Consider the following 23,090-nt stretch of genomic DNA (forward strand, 5'->3'; position numbering starts at 1 on the left):
TTAGTTTTAAAAGGGGTTATATATACATCAGTGTATTTTCTTGCCCTAACATTCATGTGAGACAGGTGGTCAGCTCGTTTTAGTCAGATCCATTTTATAGATGAAGAAACGGGCTTAGGTAACATGACTCATTTAATTTAAGGCAAAACTAAAATTTAAGTCTAAACTCCTGATAAGACTGTAGTTGTAGCATTAACTTTGGTTTGGTATTAAATGCGTATAGTAGCATTTAACTTTTCGTACATTTAATCCTTATGCCTGCAATGCAAGAGACCTGGATTTGACCCCTGGGTTGGGAAGATCCCCTGGAGGAGGAAATGGCAACCCACTCCAGTATTCTTGTTTGGAAAATCCCACAGAGGAGCCTGGTGGTCTACAGTCAGTGGGGTCGCAAAGAGTCGGACGCAACTGAGAGAATAACACTTAACCCCAATTTATATTTAATATCCTTTAAAGCAGAAATTGTATCCCATACTAACTTGTACACCTGGATCACCTAAACTAGGTCTTATGCACAAAAAAAAAACTCACTGTACGTTTTCATTGCTTACAGTAAGAATTCATTGCTTTAATATTGGGTTGGCCAAAAAGTTTGTTCCAGTTAGAAAAATCCAAATGAACTTTGGGGGCAACCCAATATATAGTTTCCTGAAAGAAAGAAAGAACTCGTAAGTTTCCTTGAGTATGTGAAGCATATGAGCATATGAGTAGTTTTAAACCAGAAACTAGGTATACTTTTTCATCATAGACGTACTCTCCGCATGTTCCTTGTAGTCTTTAGGGTTGCTTTATAAATTAAATTCCCAAGTAAGAGGTAATTTTTTTTTAAATAATGAACATAACCTTGTATTTTAGTTGTCTTGAAAGCATAGGATGCAGATAATATTGAATGGCATGATCTTATGCCACATCTCTCTATTGTGTATCTGTATTGAATTTATTCCAGGAACACCTGCCTCTCTTAGCTGGTGCTGGAATGCTGGTGATGCTGTGGCGTTTGCTTCCCACAGAGGCCCGCTGTTCATCTGGACCATCTCAGGACCAGACAGTGGGGTGACTGTGCACAAAGATGCTCACAGCTTCCTGTCTGATATCTGCATATTCAGATGGCATACACAGAAAAAGGGGAAAGTTGCCTTTGGTCATATTGATGGAAGTCTGTCAATTTTTCAACCAGGTAAGAATTTTCTTTTAGTCAGATGTCTTTGATTTTATTTTTCTTATTAATATATGTAATTTCATATTTACATGACATAGAAAGTTAACAGTATTTCAGTTTTTAAATAATAGTTGTGCTTGGGCTTCCCAGGTGGCTCAGTGGTTAAGAATCCATCTGCAAATGCAGGAGATGGAGATTTGGTCCCTGGGTCGGGAAGATCCCCTAGAGAAAGAAGTGGCAACCTGCTCCAATATTCTTGCCTGGGGAATCATACGGACAGAGTTGCCTGGCGGGCTGCGGTCCATGGGGTTGCAAAAAGGTGGACACGACTGAGCACACACACACAGCACAATAGTTTGCAAATATTATCCAGTACTATGCTGATTCCAAGTAACTATTAGAAGTAAATTTTATTTGTAAGACATTTTAGTACATTTCACCATCTCTTAGGGACACAATTCAACCTGTAACAACCCCATACAGATTCCTTGACTTCATTATTCTGTAGGATGTTTAGCAATTAACTTGCACAGAACGTTAGTATAGCCCTGTGGTGTGTTTTCCTTACATATGCGAGAGCTAATGGGTCATGAAGGAAGCCCTACTTTTCAGTTCTGACGCTGCATTCTGAATTGTGAGTTTGAAACTCTGAGACCATTAGCACCAACAGCATCAGGTCTTGTCCTGAGGGGTGGTCACCCTTCCCTTCTGAGTGACTGTCACCACAGATGGTTGTTTCTGTCCTCTGGGTTTTCAGAGCAGACTGTGATCTCAACCTCTCTGCTGTCCTGCTTTTATCTCTCTTGGAAGAAATAAATAATCATGGAGGACTGCCCACAATAGTGCAGTTCATCCATCATTTGGAAGCAGTGATTTTTAAACCCCGCTTAGTATGTTTGTGAATTTCTTTGTGTGTGTTGGGCAGGGGTGGGGTGGGACATCTTGGCAGGTGGTCCAGCTGAGGCTTCAAGCCTTCTGATCGCTTTCAGTCTGAAAAGCACCACTTTATTCTGTATTGGACTTCATGTAAAAATTCTCCTATTACCATATGACCCAGCAATCCCACTTCTGGGCATACACACCGAGGAAACCAGATCTGAAAGAGACACGTGCACCCCAATGTTCATCGCAGCACTGTTTATAATAGCCAGGACATGGAAGCAACCTAGATGCCCATCAGCAGACAAATGTATAAGGGAGCTGTGGTATATATACACCATGGAATATTACTCAGCCATTAAAAAGAATTCATTTGAATCAGTTCTAATGAGATGGATGAAACTGGAGCCCATTATACTGAATGAAGTAAGCCAGAAAGATAAAGACCAATACAGTATACTAACGCATATATATGGAATTTAGAAAGATGGTAACGATAACCCTATATGCAAAACAGAAAAAGAGACACAGATGTACAGAACAGACTTTTGGACTCTGTGGGAGAAGGCGAGGGTGGGATGTTTTGAGAGAACAGCATCGAAACATGTATATTATCAAGGGTGAAACAGATCACCAGCCCAGGTTGGATGCATGAGACAAGTGCTCGGGGCTGGTGCACTGGGAAGATCCAGAGGGATCGGGATGCGGAACACATGTAAATCCATGGCTGATTCATGTCAATGTATGGCAAAAACCACTACAATATTGTAAAGTAATTAGCCTCCAACTAATAAAAATAAATGGAAAAAAAATTCTCATATTAATAGGGGATTCTAGGGCCAAAAGAGGGAGAAGGCAATGGTACCCCACTCCAGTACTCTTGGCTGGAAAATCCCATGGATGGAGGAGCCTGGTGGGCTGCAGTCCATGGGGTTGCTAAGAGTCGGACACTTCTGAGTGTCTTCACTTTCACTTTCCACTTTCCTGCATCGGAGAAGGAAATGGCAACCCATTCTAGTGTTCTTGCCTGGAGAATCCCAGGGACGGGGGAGCCTGGTGGGCTGCTGTCTGTGGGGTCGCACAGAGTCAGACACGACTGAAGCGACTTAGCAGCAGCAGCAGGACCAAAAGAAGTGGAAAACTACTGCTTTAGCTATTTCAGGTTATATCCTTAGACAAAACCAGATCATTAGAAAATCTGTTTTCAAACTTCATGGTAGAAATGTTTTAATTAAATTGACTTTGGTATTATTCCAGGGATATGCACTAATCAAATTTTCATTGTTCCCTTTTGGAAATGTTGATGGCATAGTACCTACGTAATATTGCTTTTATAATCTGATATGCTGGAGGACAGTATGTAATGATGACGTTGCAGGAGGAGCTATGGTATCTTTCAATTATCGTATTTTTTGAGTAAGCACTTCTTTTAAAGTTTATGATACTTAGGAATAATTGGTACTTCTGTTAAGGTTGTGATCTCTAAACTTAGCTGTTTCACTGCCTTTCTGTTGCACACGAGAGGAACATTTAATTGCAGTTCCCATGGGGTATGTCAGCAAAAGCCTTTTTTTCGTTATCACCAGTGTGTATATAATTTGGAAGAAATAAGAGGATTGTTTGCTGGTCCTTTTCTTCACTTAACTTCATTTGTTTCATCTCCCTGTTTTTCTGGCTGCCTGTTTGTTCTGATAGCCAGGAGTGAATTACGGTGTGGCAAATGATAGTATGAATGAGGACAGATGACTGTAAATACTGGGATGCTGTTTATCACACACCCACTTCGAGGCAATTAACTCATTTACTGTTAAAAAAAAAAAAAGACCTCTGGTATCGTCGTGTTCTCTACCATAGAATAAAAAAGTGAGCACACAGATATTCAGTATCTTGGGACTAGGATTTGGACCCAGGCAGCGGTCCAGAGCCTGTGCTTTCAATCAGAACACAATCTTCTTGCTGTTGGTGACCACCTCCCTACCCCTTTGCTATTGTAACTTAATGAAATTGTAATTGTTGACAAGATCATGTGGATTATTTTTCCACTTTTTTTTCCTAACAGCTTCTCAGTAGCAAATAGAAAGAGATCCAGGATACTGGGGATTGCCTAAGCAAAGCCGTTCTGTCCAGCGGCATCCTTGGTTGTTTGGTTGCTAAGTCGTGTCTGACTCTTTGCAACCCCATGGATTGCAGTCTCCCTGTCATCCTTCGGACAAACTCTTAATTCCCCTGCATCCACGTGTCAGTTATGACTTCCACATAGAAATGCCAGACCTGTATTCTCAGGACTCTCGGGATCAGTGGTCTGCAAAGAGGAAGTTCAAATGATCTCAGTCGTTAGTCTTATTTTGGAAATTTTGTTGAAAATCATGTTCCTTCCATTTGAATAGGTAATAAAAGTCAGAAGCATGTGCTGAGACCCGAATCTCTTGAAGGGACAGACGAAGAGGATCCCGTGTCAGCCCTGGAGTGGGACCCGCTCTCTACTGACTATCTGCTCGTGGCTAATTTGCATCATGGACTTCGCCTGGTGGATTCCGAGTCACTTTGTTGCATCACGACGTTCAGTTTGCCCAGTGCCGCGGCGTCCGTGCAGTGTCTGGCCTGGGTTCCCAGTGCTCCTGGGATGTTCGTAACTGGAGGTAACTTTGCCTCGTTCCCCAGAGCTTCACATATGTGCATGTTCTTTAATTGAGTCAGGGAAATTGTACTCTTTCATTGACTGATTTTGTGTAAGACATTAATATCTCAAATATTATCATTTTTTACAGTAAATACCAAGTTTACTTTTATTTCTGTTGTGTATTATTAACATAATGACAAATAAAAATGAAAAGAAGGCTCAGTTTTCCAGGTTTCTGGTAAAAATCATAATATGTCACGTATGTACACATGTGTGTGCATGTCTGGGTTTGTGTATATACAAAAGGGAACAGCAGTTCAGTCTCAGACATGGCTGGATGACCATAAAGGTACTGGCTAGAAAAACAAGTTATATGAATGAGAAGTCGCTTAGCTTCACTGATAGTTTTGAGTCATGTTTTCCTAATTATAAGACAGTCAGCAAAGCTAAGAAGTGATGGAGGATGGGAAGATGAGGAATTTAAAATAGTCATTAGGAGTTAACTATGTGAGTGACTTACCACTCACATAGGTTCAGAGAGACCGAGTACTTTCAGTATTTCAGCAAATACTGCCCATATTTGCTAAGTCTAAAATAAAAGACAAAAGAGTCTTTATCCTTTCAACAGCTTTAAAAGAAGTCTTTATTTTTTAAGTACTTTAACTACACATGGAAGTAGACAGATTCTTTTATATATGTTAATTGACTTATATAATATATATTATATATTATATAATTATATATATTATATATATATATCATGCACATGATATAATTAATGATAGACATGGGAATTGTATTTTTATGTATTATTATTACTGTCCTTATTATTGAGATGAAATTCACATATTATAAAAATCACCAAGTTAAAGCTTACAGTTTAGTGGTTCCTGTGTTCACAGCGTTGTACAACTGTTACCTCCATTTACCTCCAGAATCTTTCCTCATCCCCCTGGTAGACTCTGTACCCATCAACAGTCAGTCTCCATGACCCCCAACGCACTCCCTAGTCACACATGTATGTACATTAGCCACTCATCTGCTTTCTGTCTCTGTGATTTGCGTATTCTAGATTCACAGAAATTGAATCATTCAGTGTGTGGCCTTTTATGTCTGGCTTCTCTGATTTAACATCAGGTTTTCAGGATTCATCCATGATGTAGTGTGGATGAGTCCTCATTCCTTTATACAGATGGATAATGTTCCATTGTATGGATATGCCAAATTTTGCTCCTCTGTTAATCGGTTGATAGACAGATGGTTTCCACTTTTGTGCTGTTACGAATGATGCTTCTGTGAACTTGTGTGTGCGGGCTTTATGTAGACATGTGTGTAATTCAGTTGGGTGTGTATGCAGGAGAGCAGTTGTTGGGTCATATGGTAATTCTGCATTTAATCAGTTGAGGAACTGCCAGTCTTGTTTCTGGAGTAACTTATTAAGGTGGGAATTTTGGAAGCCGGGAGTTTTCTAGTTACTCTTCAGGCATATCAGCTAGTCCTTGTTTGGCTGCAGGTGAGCATGGACGCAGTTTACAAACGTTTCAGAAGAGGAGGGATTGTTAATGGCAGGGGTAGAAAGTCTGTGACTGGCTTTCCTAGAGCACGTTGTCACTGGGTGCTTTTTTGTGATAAAATTGTCATAACTGTCTTTTCTGGGTGAAGCTGCAAAAGCAAGCAGCCTCTTAGCTTAGAAGGGAATTTGGAACAGAAAAAAAATAACAAAACCTGCCAAAAATTTAAGGGATGAGTATCATTTCAGCTGCTTCTTTGTATTATTATAGAATATTGTGTGAAGAATGTCAGTAAGTGGTGTTAAAAATCTGGCAAGTTGAAATTTTGTTATTACTTTTACATCTCAGCATTTTATGTTTCAAATAAAATGTACTAAGAATGCTTTTCTTTTGATCTGACTAGATTCCCAAGTGGGTGTTTTACGCATTTGGAATGTTTCTAGAACAACACCTGTTGATAATTTTAAATTAAAGAAAACAGGATTTCACTGCTTACATGTACTGAATTCTCCTCCAAGGAAAAAATGTAAGTAAAAATGTTAAAATTTAATATTTAAAAATATCATATTTGCTGCTATCAAATAAAATCATATAATGATATAAATATAACAAATACTGGATGCTACTGAAAAGCAAATTTTTAAAAACTGCCCTTGATAATAACGTGTGCTAAAGATACCAACAAAGCCACGCATTATCTAATATTGCTAAATTGAAAATATTTAGAGCAAAATTACATTTTTAAATGTTATTGAATGAGGATATTAAAATAATATTAAATTGTCTACATGGGGAAAATGAAACGATGATACTGGTGAAAATAAGAAATAGAGTGATAGGGTTAAGTAAATTTGCTGTGAATCAAAAAGAAAATATACTGGGAAATATTTATCTGTATTCCAGTGTGTAATTAATATAGATTGACCTAGTAATTTATAGTGGTGTCATTATTTTAAATTATATTTACAAGAGCATATTTACATTCTAAGGGAGAGCTTTTTTGAAAGAAGACAAAATATGTGATAATCCAGTGATACCTGTATCAGATCTGACCTACAGAATTTTAAGATAATAAATTTGTACTGTTTAAGCTGCAAAAAAAAAGAATATACAGAAAATGACTAAGCAAGGAGACTTTTATGCAAAGTTGGGGAAATGAAAGTCTATGAAAAGTAAACGTTGACAAAGAAGAAATTAAGATGCACATGTATGTCAGACAGTTTGATTGTTAATATAGGTGCTAAATTAAGTGAAAGTCACACAAAGTGTCTGACTCTTTGTGACCCCATGGACTATACAGTCCATGGAATTCTGCAGGCCAGAATACTGGAGTGGGTAGCCTTTCCCTCCTCCAGGGGATCTTCCTAACCCAGGGATCGAACCCAGGTCTTCCGCATTGCAGGCAGATTCTTTACCAGCTGAGCCACAAGATAAAGTGAATCATAAATAATCTCAAAAATAGTTATTTTCATTGGATTGAAAATTTATGGAAGAGGGTTATTAGTTTTAAAAGAAAAAACTTCACATGTATGTTTGCATGTGTAGAGGAAGCAATAAGCTTTTATATCGGCATTTTGAAAGAAAACTCTGATTCCAAAATAATCATGCTGTGTTTTAATTTATGGGGCAGTAAGAAACTAAATATTCACCACATACTGTGATTCCTCACACTAATTTTTATTCATCTTGTGCACCCTATACACCTCTTTTCAAAATACTGTCCCATTTTGTATATATATGTGTGTGTGTATGCATAGGCAGTTCTGCAAAAGTACACCTGTGGCAGAAAATCTGATCATTGCTTATTAAGAGTTTGCTGATACAAATTCTGGATAAAAGAAAACGAAGGAGCATCTATATAAATTAGGTCCTTTGACTTCATTCCAGCATGTGGGAAGCCACTGGCATTAGGGTTGATTATTTTCTTTCCTAGTTTCAAACCAGTCCCCAACCAAAAATCATTACACGTCCTCCACCAGTGAAGCAGTCCCACCCCCGACTCTGACGCAGAATCAAGCGTTCTCTCTTCCTCCTGGTCACGCTGTATGCTGTTTCTTGGATGGTGGCGTTGGACTTTATGATATGGGAGCCAAGAAGTGGGATTTTCTTAGGGACTTGGTATGTCTGTGGTTTTTCTTTCTATTTATAATGCAATACTTATTTTGTGTATAAAGTGATATTTACTTTTACTTATGTATTAATATTGTTCTCAGATTATTTTTGTAGAGAGCCATACATTAGGAATTTATTTTGGTTGACTGAAACTTTTTAGAAAGATGTCTAGAACTATTAAAAGTATTTAATTGTAAATATTGTAAACATTAAGTTTCTTTAATTAGTACTTTCTGCTTAGCTTATCAGGACTATTCTGCACTTGGCAGTGTTCCCATTATTGTTTAGGCCATGTTACCCCTATGTGTAGTATCAGAAAATCATGTGGTTGCACTGTGTTTTGGAAGCAAAATGAGAAATAGAATGTTCTTTCAGGACGAAGGAGAAAGTCCATCTCTGCCAGTTACTCCAAGCTTTCTTGTTCTCATTCATGAAATGAACAAGGTTGGATTAAGCATTTTCTAAGGTTCATTTCTGTTATTGAGTCATAATAATTCTGTGAGTCTACAAACTTCTGTTGTTATGATCATAAAGCCTCTGTGTCAAATAGAATACAACCCTGCTGAGAACTCACATTTTGCCTGGTTTTCTTCTGTGTTTTTTTATGCTGCGTTCCTAGGGTCATGTGGAAACTATTTTTGACTGCAAATTCAAGCCTGACAACCCCAATCTTTTAGCAACAGCTTCATTTGACGGCACCATAAAAGTCTGGGATATAAACACGTTGACTGCGGTATACACTTCCCCGGGGAATGAAGGGGTCATTTATTCCCTTTCATGGGCTCCAGGTAAGAACCTTTTTATTAAAATCGGGAGTACAGTGGAACGACTCTCATAACTTTTATGTTCATCTGCATTATCTTCTGTCCTTCAGTGCTGTCTTGCTCCAAATGATTGTGGAGGCAAATTAGTATCAACATATGTGTTGGTACAGTTTGGGGGGGATTTAGAATAAACTCCCTAAACAGGCACCTTGATTTCTGGGCCTTTCTGTATGGTGTAGTCACATAGAAAAGCCACAGTAAATCAGGGTGAAACTGACCCATCTCATTTTAGCTGCATTTGTATAGATCTGCCTGTAAAGTGTTAGTCGCTCAGTCGTGTCTGACCCCATGAGCCATAGCCCACCAGGCTCCGCAGTCCCTGGAATTCTCCAGGCAAGAATACTGAAGTGAGTTGCCATTCCCTTCTCCAGGGGATCTTCTCGACCCGGGGATCGAACCCAGGTTTCCCGCATTGCAGGCAGATTCTTTACTGTCTGAGCCACAAGGGAAGCCCTGTAAAGGTGTAATGTATTTTACATGATGGAAGTTTTCCTTAATATTTTCATGTGAATCAAACATATAAAAATACAATATTTTTTTTCTAAAAATTATGCTACCTGTCTTTCCCTGGTGCATCTGTTTTGTGAACAAGAATGATCATCAGTTTGATTATGAGCATGTGATTTTGTATAAACTCCACTTTTGTAATACTGAAGAATTTTATGCGATACAAAGGTCTTTTCTTGGACTCAGTATGATGGAACCTTTATACTTTCCTATCCTTAAAAAGAGAAGAGATGTCCTATGAAACCGCTGGCATTTTCTCCCAAAACATTAAATTTTCCTGTAATGAATAACTTTACAAACTAAACTGAGTTTTTCACTTTAAAAAGTATGTAGAATGTTTTACTTATTTGTTCTAATACTAATATATGAATTAAAAACTGACTTATAGCCAGTATATAGCTTATTTTTTAGCTTATCTCCTCATTCACATAAATTTTTAGCCCTGAATATATATATATATTGTTTTTAAAGGGTTTGATGTCTTCAGACTTCTATTTTCTTTTCCCTATTTTTAGAGAAGAATCACAGGAAAATTTTTAGAGGTGCAAATAAATGTGAAAACTTTTCCCCAGTAATTTTAGAGCCCCAACAGGGTAGCAGAATGAAAATCCTAGAAAAACTGGTGAAGACTATTTTTTAAAGTACTTACAGTCATTTATCACAAAATAATTCCTCTATATTTTTTCTCCTAGGTAGCAGGTAATAGCTGTTTTGTTTCTTCTAATGGAGAAAACCTCTTCTTTGATTGCCTTGTAACAAATTCAGAATCATCAACAAAATCAGTAATTTGATTTTCATAGATTTTTTTTTCTTAAAAATAAAGAGCATTATGTTTTTGATGGAGAAAATGAATTTTTTCATGTGTCTTGCTTACAGAAATATTTACTTTCCTAACCATTAATAGATTACTAAAATTGTTAGATGGTCAGAAAAATGTAAATGCTGACTGGATATGTAATAATACTGAGGAATTATTGATAGTTTTTCTATTTGTGATTATACTAGTTTGATCACATTAATATAAGAGATCCTGTATTTTAGACATCTGTCCTCAAGTGTTTATTGATGAAAGAACACAATGTTAGAGCTTTACTCCAAAAAATCCAGTAGGAGGCTATAGACGAAAATAAGATTGACCATACTTTAATAATTGTTGAACTTGTATGATATATTTATGCACTATACTTTCTGTCTGTACTTGCATGCAATTAATAATTTTCATTATTTAAAAAAAAAACTTGAAGCACTTTGCAAACTCGTCTTTTTCAAAAATTACATTTTTAAAAAGAATTGCGTTTGTGGCAAACATTTCATATAATGTCTAACAAATTGTTTCCCAAGGTGATTTAAATTGTATTGCCGGAGCAACTTCCCGAAACGGTGCTTTTATTTGGGATATTAAAAAGGGCAAAATGGTACAACGATTTAATGAGGTAGGATGTATTTATTGCTAGCTAAATAATATAATGTCTTATATGGCCTCATGTATTTTCAGTGCTTTTCTCTCTTAATTTAATAGTTAATCAGCAGGTGGCATTATATTCTCTTAATTAGAAGAAAATCCAAGAGGACATGCATATGCTAAAATGAATTCTGAAAAATGTAGCTAAGATGCAGTTACTCACCTAAAGTTGCATTAGCGGTTCAAAGGAATTTTAAGCCATCTTCCACAAAATTGTCCAGGCAAATATTCAAAAGTTAGAAAAAGACTAAGCTCAGAATGTGTCCCAAATCACAGTCCCAATTTTGTCACTTGTTAGCTCTTAACATAGAATCATTTTATTGCCTTGAGCCTGAATGTTCACCTATAAGATGGTAAAGTTGAATGTTTTAGTTCTGAGTCTCAAATTTCATTTTTCCATAACACGTTGTAAAAACTCCGTCTCTCCTCTTTGCAGTGTCACAGATTGTACTCTTCCTTCTGCTTGGAGTTGAATTGTCCTTCCATTTTTTCCCTCTGTTCTGTTAATATTTGCAAAATATATGTGATCTTGTTGACAACACGTTAGCTGTGAAGGGAGGAGAATAATGAACAGTGTCTAGGATTGTCCCTCGATTTCCTGAAATTTCATTCAAGTGGTTACAGTGATTACTGAACTTAAATTGTGGCTGGTGTTAAGGGGAGACTAAAGTGACTTTTTCTCTGGAGCTTTAAGGCTGTTTTACTAAGGTGGTCTTCTGTTTGCTATTTTTAACTTTTTTTGGGCGTCCACCTTTATAAAGATGGACACAGGAATGGAGGTGGTCTTTATACTCATTCAGTTGAAGAACTTGGGATCCTCCATTGGCTGAGTTCATCCTCATGAACTCAGTGCACTTAGGGGTCAGTAATGTCTTGCATTTTATTTTGTGAGGCCCACATAACAGTTAATTGAAGTCAGCAGTGTTAATTTTTCCCACATTTATTATCCTAAATTTAAGCAGTTTTGATACTGGTCCTATCTATGCTACTGGATGCTGGGAAAGCCGTGAATGACATAAGAGACATCCTGGATGCTTGGGGCTGGCTGTGGGGTCAGATTGGGGCTGCCTAGTGCTAATGAGAAGGTCTCATCTGTGACCTAGGTCACAAGACACCAAGATGCTGGGAGACTTGAAAATTAGTTGATTACACCCATTACCTAGTTGATGAGTGACATTCCTGTGTATAGATTATATTCTTTGTGTTTTTAAAAGTTCTAAGCATACCAGCTGTGATTATATTCCTTTACCCTTCTCCAGTCCAAGAGTACAGATAAATGTAGAGTACAGGCAAACATAGAGTGATCTGTTACAATAATAACCTTAAGCCTTCCTTCTTTTATAAAAATAAAATTTTGAAATTTAGAAGAACAATCAATAACAGTTGCTTGCAGTATCTCTTACACTGTAGTTTTAATAGCATTGGGTTTAAAAATGATAGCTATCTTCATCATTATGGGAAAGATGGGCTTTCCTAGAAAAAGGTATAAAACTGAGCTTAATTCTACAGATGACTGACAGACTTTGGGTCTTTATCAGTGTCCCCCAAAAGGAAATAGAGCCACCCAGTTTATGTCTTAAAACAGTCGTTTTGTTTCTTAAGTGTGATAGCTTTATGCATTCATAAAGTATATATTCAGCTTTCTGTTGTTCACAATAATGTCTCTGTAGCATCCTCTAGAGCAAGTTCCTAATAGAAAAGTAGTATTAGAAGAAGTAAATAAATAAGAGAAAAAAGGGGTGAATTATTTCTTATTGATAGGTATTTTGCATTTTTTGAAGCATGGAAAAAATGGGATATTCTGCATTGCCTGGAGTCATAAAGATTCCAAAAGAATAGCAACCTGCAGTGGTGATGGTTACTGGTAAGTACTGTGTATGAAATCACACTGTTTATAAAATATGCATTTGATAATATCAGTGTCTCATGTTAGCACCTGTATTAAAATATTTGATAAGATTCTGTTTGTACAGCTCTGCCAGCTATCATAAATACTATTTATGGTGGCTTCCCAGGTGGCCCTAGTGGTAAAAAGCTTGCCTGCCAGTGCAGCAGATGAGACCCAGGTTCGATCCCTGAGTTAGGAAGATCCCCTGGAGGAGGAAATGGCAACCCACTCCAGTATTCTTGCCTGGAAAATCCCATGGACAGAGGAGCCTGGCAGGCTACAGTCCGTGGAGTCTCAAAGAGTCAGACGCGACTGAAACGATTTAGCAGCTCCATGTGTAGGCACATGCACTGCTGTGATATATCAGTAATAAATAACAATGCAGTGATGTTTAAAAATAAACCAGTAATTGCTTTCTAGATGTAAAACTGCTCAAATTATAACTAAATTCTGTGACTTGCCTCAAAGCAACTTAAAGTACTTTCAGAGTCTAATCCTCATCACGTTTTGAGGAAGGGGTATTTCATTTCCCAAGTGACTCAAGAGATATCAAGTGCTCTAGAAACTAGTTCACAGTATATTTTATTCCTGTAAAAAGGATAAAAAGGCTTTGCAAGGAGGAATAAGGTCATGCTGTAGGAAATTTCTAACTAACTTCTCTGACCGTGTGTTTCAGGAATATGTGAGTCCCAGGGAAAAGTAATTTTCCAAGAAACATATGTAAGGGAAGAATTGACCTTGAGTTTAAAAAAGAAGTTTTTAATCCAGTGGTACTACCATATAACTATAGGTATTGTCATCTTTAACATGTGGTATAGGAATTTATTGTTGTTGAGAAATAGTTTATCTCCTCTTGGATTTTGCTACACCCTGCCCCATCTTCTCACCCTCACTTTTTAACTTCATTGGAAAATACAGAAGTTGTGGAAACCAAAGATCTATACCAGGAAGCTAAAATTTTCAGAAACAACAGTATTAGGAATTTTTCCCTTGAAAAATGACTATTTGCTGATTGATACATACCAAAATACGAAATACGTACCTAAGAGTTTTTTTATTAGGGGATATGTAGTTAGCTTTACCACGTATTTTCAGGGCAATAACTTACTTGGTAAATACCACAGTCAATCACTAAACATTTCTGAGTGTAGGTTACCACCACTCCCTAGTAGCCTCAAAAGTTTTGGTGGGCCTAGAAAGATCCCCTGGGGAAGAGAACGGCTGCCCACTCCAGTATTTTTGACTGGCGAATTCCATGAACAGTAGAGCCTGGTGGACTATAGTCCACGGGTTCGCAAAAAGTCAGACAAGACTGAACGACTATCACATTCACTTTCACATAACAGGGATATTTTAAAAGGGTCTTTTCCAAAGACTTTTCAAACTTTGCAGTATGTTAATTTACACACAGCTTTGTGTTCCTAATGGAATTAATAGCCCTTGTATTATGGTAATAATATAGAAGGATATTGTGTGCTCAGTCATGTCCAACTCTTTGCAACCGCATGGACTGTGACCCACCAGGCTCCTCTGTCCATGGAATTTTCCAGGCAAGAATGCTGGATAGGTTGCCATTTCCTACTCCAACAGTAGAGTATTAAGCTTCCTTTATTTTTGCATTGAAAGTGTATGAAGTGTGTTTGGAGAGAAGGGGTCCTCCAGATTTCTAGTTGTATCCCTTAAAAATGTGCCATGAAAATGTTAGAATAACTTGCATGTCTTGGACTTGGTGTAATAACACATATAACCAACTCTGTAAATAAGTTGTTTTAAACATAAATTTTCAACTGTTAAACTGAAAAATCTAATGCTTATGTTTTAAGATATATGTATTATACTATGTATTTCCTAAATAAATATAAGAAAATATGTTCTAAATAACAAAGTATCTCCTTTAAATAGGTTTCATTGGGTTGCCATAATTAATACTATGTGATGTAAACATACTTATCATATTTATAATATCATTTACATGGTCCTTTTAAATGTTCCCTATGCTCTGCAGACAAGGTCTCTATCCTAAAACATTTTGTTTAAATTACACAGTTTTGGCTTTCTTCCTTTGAATAATGTATTTAGAATGTCGTAGTTTTCTATTAACATGTTATACTTAATTTCAGTATAATTCGAACAATTGATGGCAAAATACTACACAAATATAGACATCCAGCTGCAGTATTTGGTTGTGATTGGAGCCAAAACAACAAGTAAGTATTTTTCCCTGAAATAAGTAATAAACACTTTGAAAAATTTTGAATAACCATAAAGTTTGATGTTATTCTCATAAGTAATATTCATCACTCTTTTTAGGTGATATTCCCCTTACCTCATCTTGTAACTGCATGTTTAACTATCTATTTTTATTCCATGAAGTTTTTACATGATTTAGGAATATTGATTCCTACTTTCAGACAACTTGCTGCTGCTTTAGGGAAAAGCATACAGCTTACTAATGAAAATGGAAGTCGGTCCCGTCTGTGTGTGGCTTCTGAGAGATATGGCCCTTGCTCCAAACCCTCTTAGGAATCTCTGCAGTGGTATTGTCCCCATGACTTCCCATTGCCTCCACCTAATGCAAATGCCATGACATGGGGTGATTTCCCAAGATGTGGAGCTTAGAATGGTTTTGAAAGGTCAGCCTTGCTTAAGAGCCTGGTATTTGCCATGTAAAGATCAGCTTAAATTTAAAAATTAATCCACATCAAACCTCCACTAAAATTGATCCTTTAAGCCCCTGCACTTCCAAGAATCTTGTGTTTCACACCTCTCTTTGACAGGATATAAATTACATTTATATGCCATCAAATATGTGGGATCAATTATATCCTGTCAAATATATGGGAGACAGTGAAGGACAGGGAAGCTTGGCATGCTCCACTCCATGGGATTGCAAAGAGTTGGACGTGACTGAGCGGCTGAACAACAACAAATTGTATTTGAAAAGTCAAATTTTCTTTAAATATGGTGAAAATAATATGATTTATGCTTTTAAAATATACATATCAGATATTCACACCTTATTGCACTGGGTTCTGAATCAAATCACTGTTGCGCAGTGTTTTCCATCTCGGCTGCCTGAAAGTGCCAGCAACAAACTGCTGAAACCCAGATGCTTGTTCTCCTTTTTTAGACCTTATCATCCCTCAGCTGTCACTTCCAGTCAACCATCAACTCCTGTCATAGCCTCCGTCTGATTATTCTTTTCCTAATCACCCCCCAGCCACTGAGCCAGTGACGTTTGTCTGTTTGGGGACCGCTGCAGAAGCCTTCTAAGTCAGTTTCAGAGTTCACACCTGTTGTCACCACTTCCTCTCTCTGTGTTCTCCAGGTGGCTGCCAGACTGAGCGTAGAGAAATGCAGATGTGAGCACAGCTTTCTGTTGCTTAAATCTCCCAGCAGTTTCCCATTGATCCTGGGATAACATGCAGAGTCCTAGCCAGGCAGTCCGTGTATAAGCCAGCTCCTCTGTGCCTTATTATCGCATCCCAGGCCTTGCTACCTCTGCTTCTTCAATCTGGCCACAGTGGCTTTCCACTTCTTGAACCAGCCAGCTCATTTTTGCCGCAGGGCTTTTGCTCCTGTTTTCACCTGCATCGAGGATTCTACTTCCCACCCCACCTGACCCGGTCCGCCCTGACCTGGGCATACAGAACTTTTCCCTGTCTCTCCGCTCAGGAACCACTTCTGCAGAAAAGTCTTCCTGAGTCCCAGCTTAGGTAAATTTCCCCTGTAGTATCGTGCACCTTAGGACACTTAACATCAGAAAATTAAGTTTTAGTTGTGAGTTGGCTACCTCTCCCTGAGATCAGCAGCGGTTCTCTACTTTTCACAGTATATTCTGAGCAAAACACTGTGCTTCTAGCCCTCACTATACCTTAAAAAAAGTAGATGTGTAGTAAATACTTGTTGAACATACAAATTAGTAGAATTACCTTGTATCTGATCAACAGAACAGTTCCACATTCTTATTTCGCTCTTTTTTAGGGTTAATAAGAATTTAAGAATTTGACCATTCAGGGGGAATAAAGATAGGAATGCAGTATGTTTTGTTGGTTAAGAAAGCTTAAAAAAAAAAAAGAATCCTTTATACTTAACTATTATGTTTATTGGTAAGCCTGTCTAATAAATTTCATTTTTCATTTTGACATTTTTGTTTTTAAAAATCTTTTCTAAATGTTCTAATTTCTGTATTTATATTCCACTTAGTGTCTTAGGAGATAAGTGAAAAACATCTTGAACTTATAAAAGTTTATTCATATTCCTGAATTTATAATTTGGATAGCTGGTGTGTACAGTTTTTGAATTTTTTTCATTTCTAAGATTTTATATCTGTGTATCTGCATATATATAAAATATACTGCTATGTACATGTAACTATTTGTATTATGCAAGATATATTTTCCTACATAGAGAAACAAGTCTGTTTATCAGTGAGCCTTGGGTGCATGTAATCTATACATTTACAGACCAACCAGCATGCTAGTTTAAAGATTTCTGTATTTTGACATGTAAGCTTTAATAAATATAGGTATTATAACTGATATGACAAAAATCAGCAGTTCGAAGTTTGGAGAAGGTTTTGATGACAATTGGGTCCAAAATGTGTAGCTTCCCCTCTTTAGCTTTGGGCCTGGGGACTGTCTCTATGATTGTTAGTGTTCTTGGAGAGACTGTTGTGTCTGGCTCATGATTCCACAGGTCTGTCTAGTGCTTGAATTCCGCTGGGAACAGTACTCCAGGCATGACCACTCGGGTACAGATAGTTGCTTAGCTTGTCTCACTCTCTTAAGAATAATGAGCAATGATCATTAAAAGATCATACCCACATATTATATTGCCAAAGGATTCTTCTGGATCCAACAGTTAAGCATCTCAAGTTGGGGAAACCACCAGAGAGATTTGGAAAACAGGACTGGTGACTGGCTTACTGTCAGATGAGTCGACCCTGGTCTTTGGGGAGTTTCCTAGTACACTTCTGGGGGAAACACTGCTATTTGTACCAGTACCACAAAAAAAATCTACTAGCAGTCAGGGCATGAGGTAATTAATAACTTGCCTACCAGCAGTTCAGCAAATCTCAATCACTGACCATTTGAGACCCTTTTCAAGTTCCAATAGTTGCAAAATACAAAAGTCTGAGCAATATTCAATTTATGAATCTGGGCATCTTGAAAAAAAAACAGAGAAGTAAATATACCATTATCTCTCATCTGAGGGAAATAAAAAATTTACCTGATTAAAAGGGAAGCTTGAGAAACTGCACTAGAGCAGTTTCTATAAATGATGTTTTTACTTACATCGGTTTGTAGTGTAATTTCATGAAGGGAGCAGAGCATTCTGGTTTTAGAAATTAGTACGGTGTACATTTAAAAACTATCAGTAACAGGTATTATCAACCCTGTCATTTTTTTAATGGGCCATTGATGATGTTTCAGAGACATGATAGCCACAGGCTGTGAAGACAAAAATGTTCGTGTCTATTACGTGGCCACCAGCTCGGACCAACCACTGAAGGTGTTCAGCGGGCACACGGAGAAAGTGTTCCATGTGAGATGGTCTCCTCTGAGGGAGGGGACTCTCTGCAGCGGCTCTGATGATGGGTGTGTACTTTTGGATTCTTGTTTCTAGTCCTGAAACTCAAAAGCTTGCGATTTTCTAGAAGTGTGCATATTTATATTATCCAACTTGTATGTGGAACTATTCTAAATATGTACTTAATAGGTAGGCAGTTAACAAGTATCTAATTGCATACGTCTAAAGAGTGTTCCTTACTTACTGTCATATTCATGCTTTCTATATCCTTATTTGGGCTTCCGTGGTCGCTCAGACGGTAAAGAATCCGCCTGCAATGTGAGAGACCTGGGTTCATTCCCTGGGGTGGGAAGATCCCCTGGAGGAGGTTCTTGTGCTTGCTGTAGCTGCTTATTTCTATCTTACTAAGAACAAAGTTAACAGAAATGAAAATTGCAGAAGGGTCTGTTGGGGAAAATGTCTGAAACAGTAAATCCTTTTAAAATATAGAGAAGAGTTTATTTTTAATAATGTTCTCATATTTAGTATGTACTCTGTTTTCATTAAGAATGGAGTAAAAGATGATTATATGTGTTAAAGTGAAGAGAGGATATTTTAGAAATGAGAATGATTTAACATTCTTTTCTGAGTTTGTGAAAGTTTCTGAAATTTTGTCTGTATTTTATATCAGACATATTTGCATAGTACAGTTTGGGCTATTTGAATAAGACATAAATTGAGATAAGAAAAGTCTTACTTTGTCCTAGTAAAAGTTGTAATAGTAACCACATTATCCTGTCCTAGTATAAAAGAGAAGAAGAAAAGTCTTTTTATATAAAGTGGAAAGAGATATGCCTTAAATAAAAGTATATGATGTATATATATATATATAATGGTGTAATATAACCTTTGGAGTATTAATATTTTTATATTTTCAGGTTGATATAAATCTGTAACTAAAAGATAATCATGAGTTACCCAAGCAGAGTTGGCATCTGGAGGTTTTAAATTGATTTTGAGTTAAAATTTTACTTCAGTAATATTTGTATTCTACAGTCAGTAAACTCCAGTAATATTATGAATCCATTTGTATTTAAATTTTGTACTTGATCTTAGAGTGATTCCACAGACTAAGACACTTACTTTGCTGACATAAACATGAACGGTTTACTGTGTTGATAAAAGCATAGAGCTCTGTAATGACCTAGAGGGGTGGGATGGGGGCCCTGGGAGGCTCAAGAGGGAGGATATATGTATATCTGTAGCTGGTTCACTTTGTTGTACAACAGAAGCTAACACAACATTGTAAAGTCATTATCCTCCAATAAAGCCTTTTTTAAGAAGCATAGATAGGAATTGATTTTTCAAATAATATCCATCATCATATATGCTGTATTTTCATGATACAAATAATCTGAATGCATTTAAATGATCGTACACATGTTGTTAGTCATATTTTTTCTTTGGCTTTACCTGCTCTCGATAATTTAAGAAAGCAATTTTTTCAGACATATAAACTGTGAAATCATATATGTAGTATCAGTAGTAAATGACCAGCAAAAGTAAAGAAGAAATATTTTAATAGGCTGGCTCCAGCCGAACTAATTATTCATTCTTTGCACTGTGGAGAATCAACATATCTTGAAACATAAACTGCTTTTTCAGTATGCTAAGAAATAATCACTAACAATATGTGCTCCATTAAAAATATATTGACCCTTTAGATAAATTATAACTTGAATGGTATTATATGCATAATATTCTGTTTTCAGTTCTGTTCGAATCTGGGATTACACTCAAGATGCATGCATAAATATTCTTAGTGGACACACGGCGCCTGTGAGGGGACTGATGTGGAATCCTGAGATCCCATACCTGCTAATATCTGGCAGCTGGGACTGTACTATAAAAGTGTGGGACACACGAGAAGGAATATGTTTGGATACTGTGTGTGATCATGGTGCAGATGTGTACGGTAAAGTGTTTTTCATGTACTTCTAAATTTTGCTGTATTAATGATTCAGTTTCTGAGGAATACAGTGTTTTTGAAGAAATCTTGCAGTATTTCATTTTGAAATAAGACTTACCTTATTGGAAAGTGTGCATTCAAGAAGTTTACTGTTTCAGTAGCAGAATACACAGAATAAAATAGAAAGCATCCCCAGAAATGATCAGAAGATAGCTATTGTTAGCTCTGTGGTGTCTCTGTCTCTGCAGAGAGGCAGACACCCCCCGCACACACACCCTTGGGTTTTTCTCACTTAGCATCACCCCAACAGTAAGTTGTAAAACAGGACATCAGTCATAACTTAGTTATGACTTACCTAGCCATTCTTTTACCTCTGCTCTTGGATATTTAAGGCAGTGTTTTATTTTTTAATATAGTACAAAGTTTTGTAGTATAAATGAGTTGGGAAAGGAAAATCAGATTTCTTATCTTTCGCACATCACTTAGCTCACATGTGTGGCACCCAAACATTGATGGGGTTAGGTAGTTGAATTATGAATGCAAAATGATGATTCAGGGAAGCTAACCATAACTAACCCACTGCAGTACTCTTGCCTGAAGGATCCCATGGACGGAGGAGCCTGGCAGGCTACAGTCCATGGGGTCATGGAAGAGTCGGACGTGATTGAGTGACTGTACACACACAGAACCCTAATCTAGTCATTTGTAACCGTGTGCTTGGCCCCAGTGGCCTTTTGGTTACTGCAGTGCAGGCCTGAGGACGGGAGAGAGCCCCATTTGTGGACGTTCTAAAGTGAAGGTTCTCAAATCTTCCTTTATCTTGTAGTGAGAACAGCCAGCCATTAACTCACAGATCACTGTGTATTCCATTGATATGACTGCCAGTTTGCTGATAGAGCAGCTAAAATGTAACTTCAACATTGTCATCCAGGACCATCTGCTTTCTTATAATTATTCAACTCTGTATTCCTGTCTATAGAAGATACTTAGTACTTTTTTGTTTTAAACATCCTTGTATCATTTACAGCCAAGACAGAAATGTTATTTAGAACATTTCTTCATAACTTCAGCTCTGAGGAAGTAGGGCTTCCCTGGGGTTTCAGAAGGTAGAAGAATCTGCCTGCCATGCAGGAGACCTGAGTTCCATCTTGGGGTCGGGAAGATCTGGAGGAGAGAATGGCAACCCACTCCAGTATTCTTGCCTGGAGAATCCCAGGGACAGAGGAGCCCTGCAGGCTACTGTCCATGGGGTCACAAAGAGTCAGATACAGCTGAGCGACGAACACTCCTCACACTTCGAAGGTACACGTAAATAAAAGTTTTTCGGTGCTTCCTTTAGTAAATGGCTTTATTTCTCCCTCCAGGTCTCACATGCCACCCACGCCGCCCCTTCACAGTGGCCTCCTGCTCCCGGGACTCCACAGTGAGACTCTGGTCACTAACGCCATTAATCACTCCTTTACAAATAAATATTCTGGCAGACCGATCCTGGGAAGAAATCATCGGGAACACAGGTGTTGAAACTCTGCATGTATTAGACCTTCTTTCTAAATACGATTTGATAAGCACTCTTTTCTCATTAGGTTGTATCCCTTCTCCAGATTCTGCCATAGAGCGGGGCACGCCCCCGCTGCTGTGTGGCAAAGTGTCAAGAGATATCAAACAGGAGATAGAGAAACTAAGTGGAAACCTTCGCGTGAAAAAACTCAGATGGTTTTCAGAATGTTTATCCGTAAGTATTGTAGGAATGAAATGTGAAAATTTCCTCTTTAGCCAAAACAAGTTATGACGACTTGCTGTCATTAAGTTCACATGTTTACTTGTATTGTCTCAGTGTAAGAATGCAAATGGAAACCAGAAACTCTAAATAAGGTAGGAATCTCCCTCGTGGTCCAGTGATTAAGACTACATGTCCCAATACAGGGGTCCAGCTTCGATCCCTAGGCAGGGAACTGACATCCTGCATGCCACATGGTGTGTGGTCAAAAACACAAATAAAAATAGAGACACAAATTTCTTTAAGAAAATCAACAGTAAGGAAAATACTGTTTTGTTAATTTTTCAAGTTTTATATGCCTGCATTATATTTTTAAAGATGCAAAATGCTCTGAAGTTTTTACTTCATTATTATGTCTTTGGGTGTCCTGTATCAACTTTTCAGCCTCCAGGTGGCAGTGATAATTTATGGACCTTAGTTGCAGTGATAAAAGGGCAAGATGATAGCTTACTCCCTCAGAACTACTGCAAAGGAATAATGCACCTGAAACATCTGATTAAATTCAGAACGGTAAGTAGCATATGCAGTTGTGCTGTGCTAAAACAAAAATTACTTTTGCCTTTTTGTCATTAAAATATGAAAATTATTTTAATGTATATAATTAGAGTGGGTAGACTAAAATAAATGAATATTGAAGAGAGAAATCTTCAATAAAAATTGATCATGATAGTATGAATTGTTTGAGAACAGACTAAGGCAGTCGTGGTTTTCACAGATTGAATCTCATGAAATTCTTCAAACGTCACTTGGAAGACCCTTGAAATGCTTTACCTTTACACTATTACCAGATGATCATATGTGTGATTTTTGTCTCAGAGGCCTGCCAGGCTGTCTTCTGGGATATGTTTCATTAAAAATGATCACATCTTAT

The 23,090-nt window shown here is 37.5% G+C and overlaps 1 protein-coding gene across 3 annotated transcripts in view; it reads left to right on the forward strand.

Moving 5' to 3' along the window:
- Positions 1 to 23,090, forward strand: part of WDR17 (WD repeat domain 17) — a 63,477-nt gene that overhangs the window by 20,028 nt on the left and 20,359 nt on the right. For all 3 annotated transcript variants that reach the window (XM_061134581.1, XM_061134580.1, XM_061134579.1), the window contains 13 exons: positions 947 to 1,177; positions 4,426 to 4,677; positions 6,573 to 6,695; positions 8,103 to 8,287; positions 8,901 to 9,069; positions 10,954 to 11,045; positions 12,856 to 12,938; positions 15,083 to 15,169; positions 18,398 to 18,562; positions 20,246 to 20,448; positions 21,807 to 21,956; positions 22,044 to 22,174; positions 22,604 to 22,729. In XM_061134581.1, the coding sequence (XP_060990564.1) occupies positions 947 to 1,177; positions 4,426 to 4,677; positions 6,573 to 6,695; positions 8,103 to 8,287; positions 8,901 to 9,069; positions 10,954 to 11,045; positions 12,856 to 12,938; positions 15,083 to 15,169; positions 18,398 to 18,562; positions 20,246 to 20,448; positions 21,807 to 21,956; positions 22,044 to 22,174; positions 22,604 to 22,729 (1,997 nt within the window). The remainder of the gene's footprint in view (positions 1 to 946; positions 1,178 to 4,425; positions 4,678 to 6,572; positions 6,696 to 8,102; positions 8,288 to 8,900; positions 9,070 to 10,953; positions 11,046 to 12,855; positions 12,939 to 15,082; positions 15,170 to 18,397; positions 18,563 to 20,245; positions 20,449 to 21,806; positions 21,957 to 22,043; positions 22,175 to 22,603; positions 22,730 to 23,090) is intronic.

The sequence above is a fragment of the Dama dama genome, chromosome 32 (assembly GCF_033118175.1).
Source record: "Dama dama isolate Ldn47 chromosome 32, ASM3311817v1, whole genome shotgun sequence".
In the NCBI taxonomy this organism is placed as follows: Eukaryota; Metazoa; Chordata; class Mammalia; order Artiodactyla; family Cervidae; genus Dama; species Dama dama.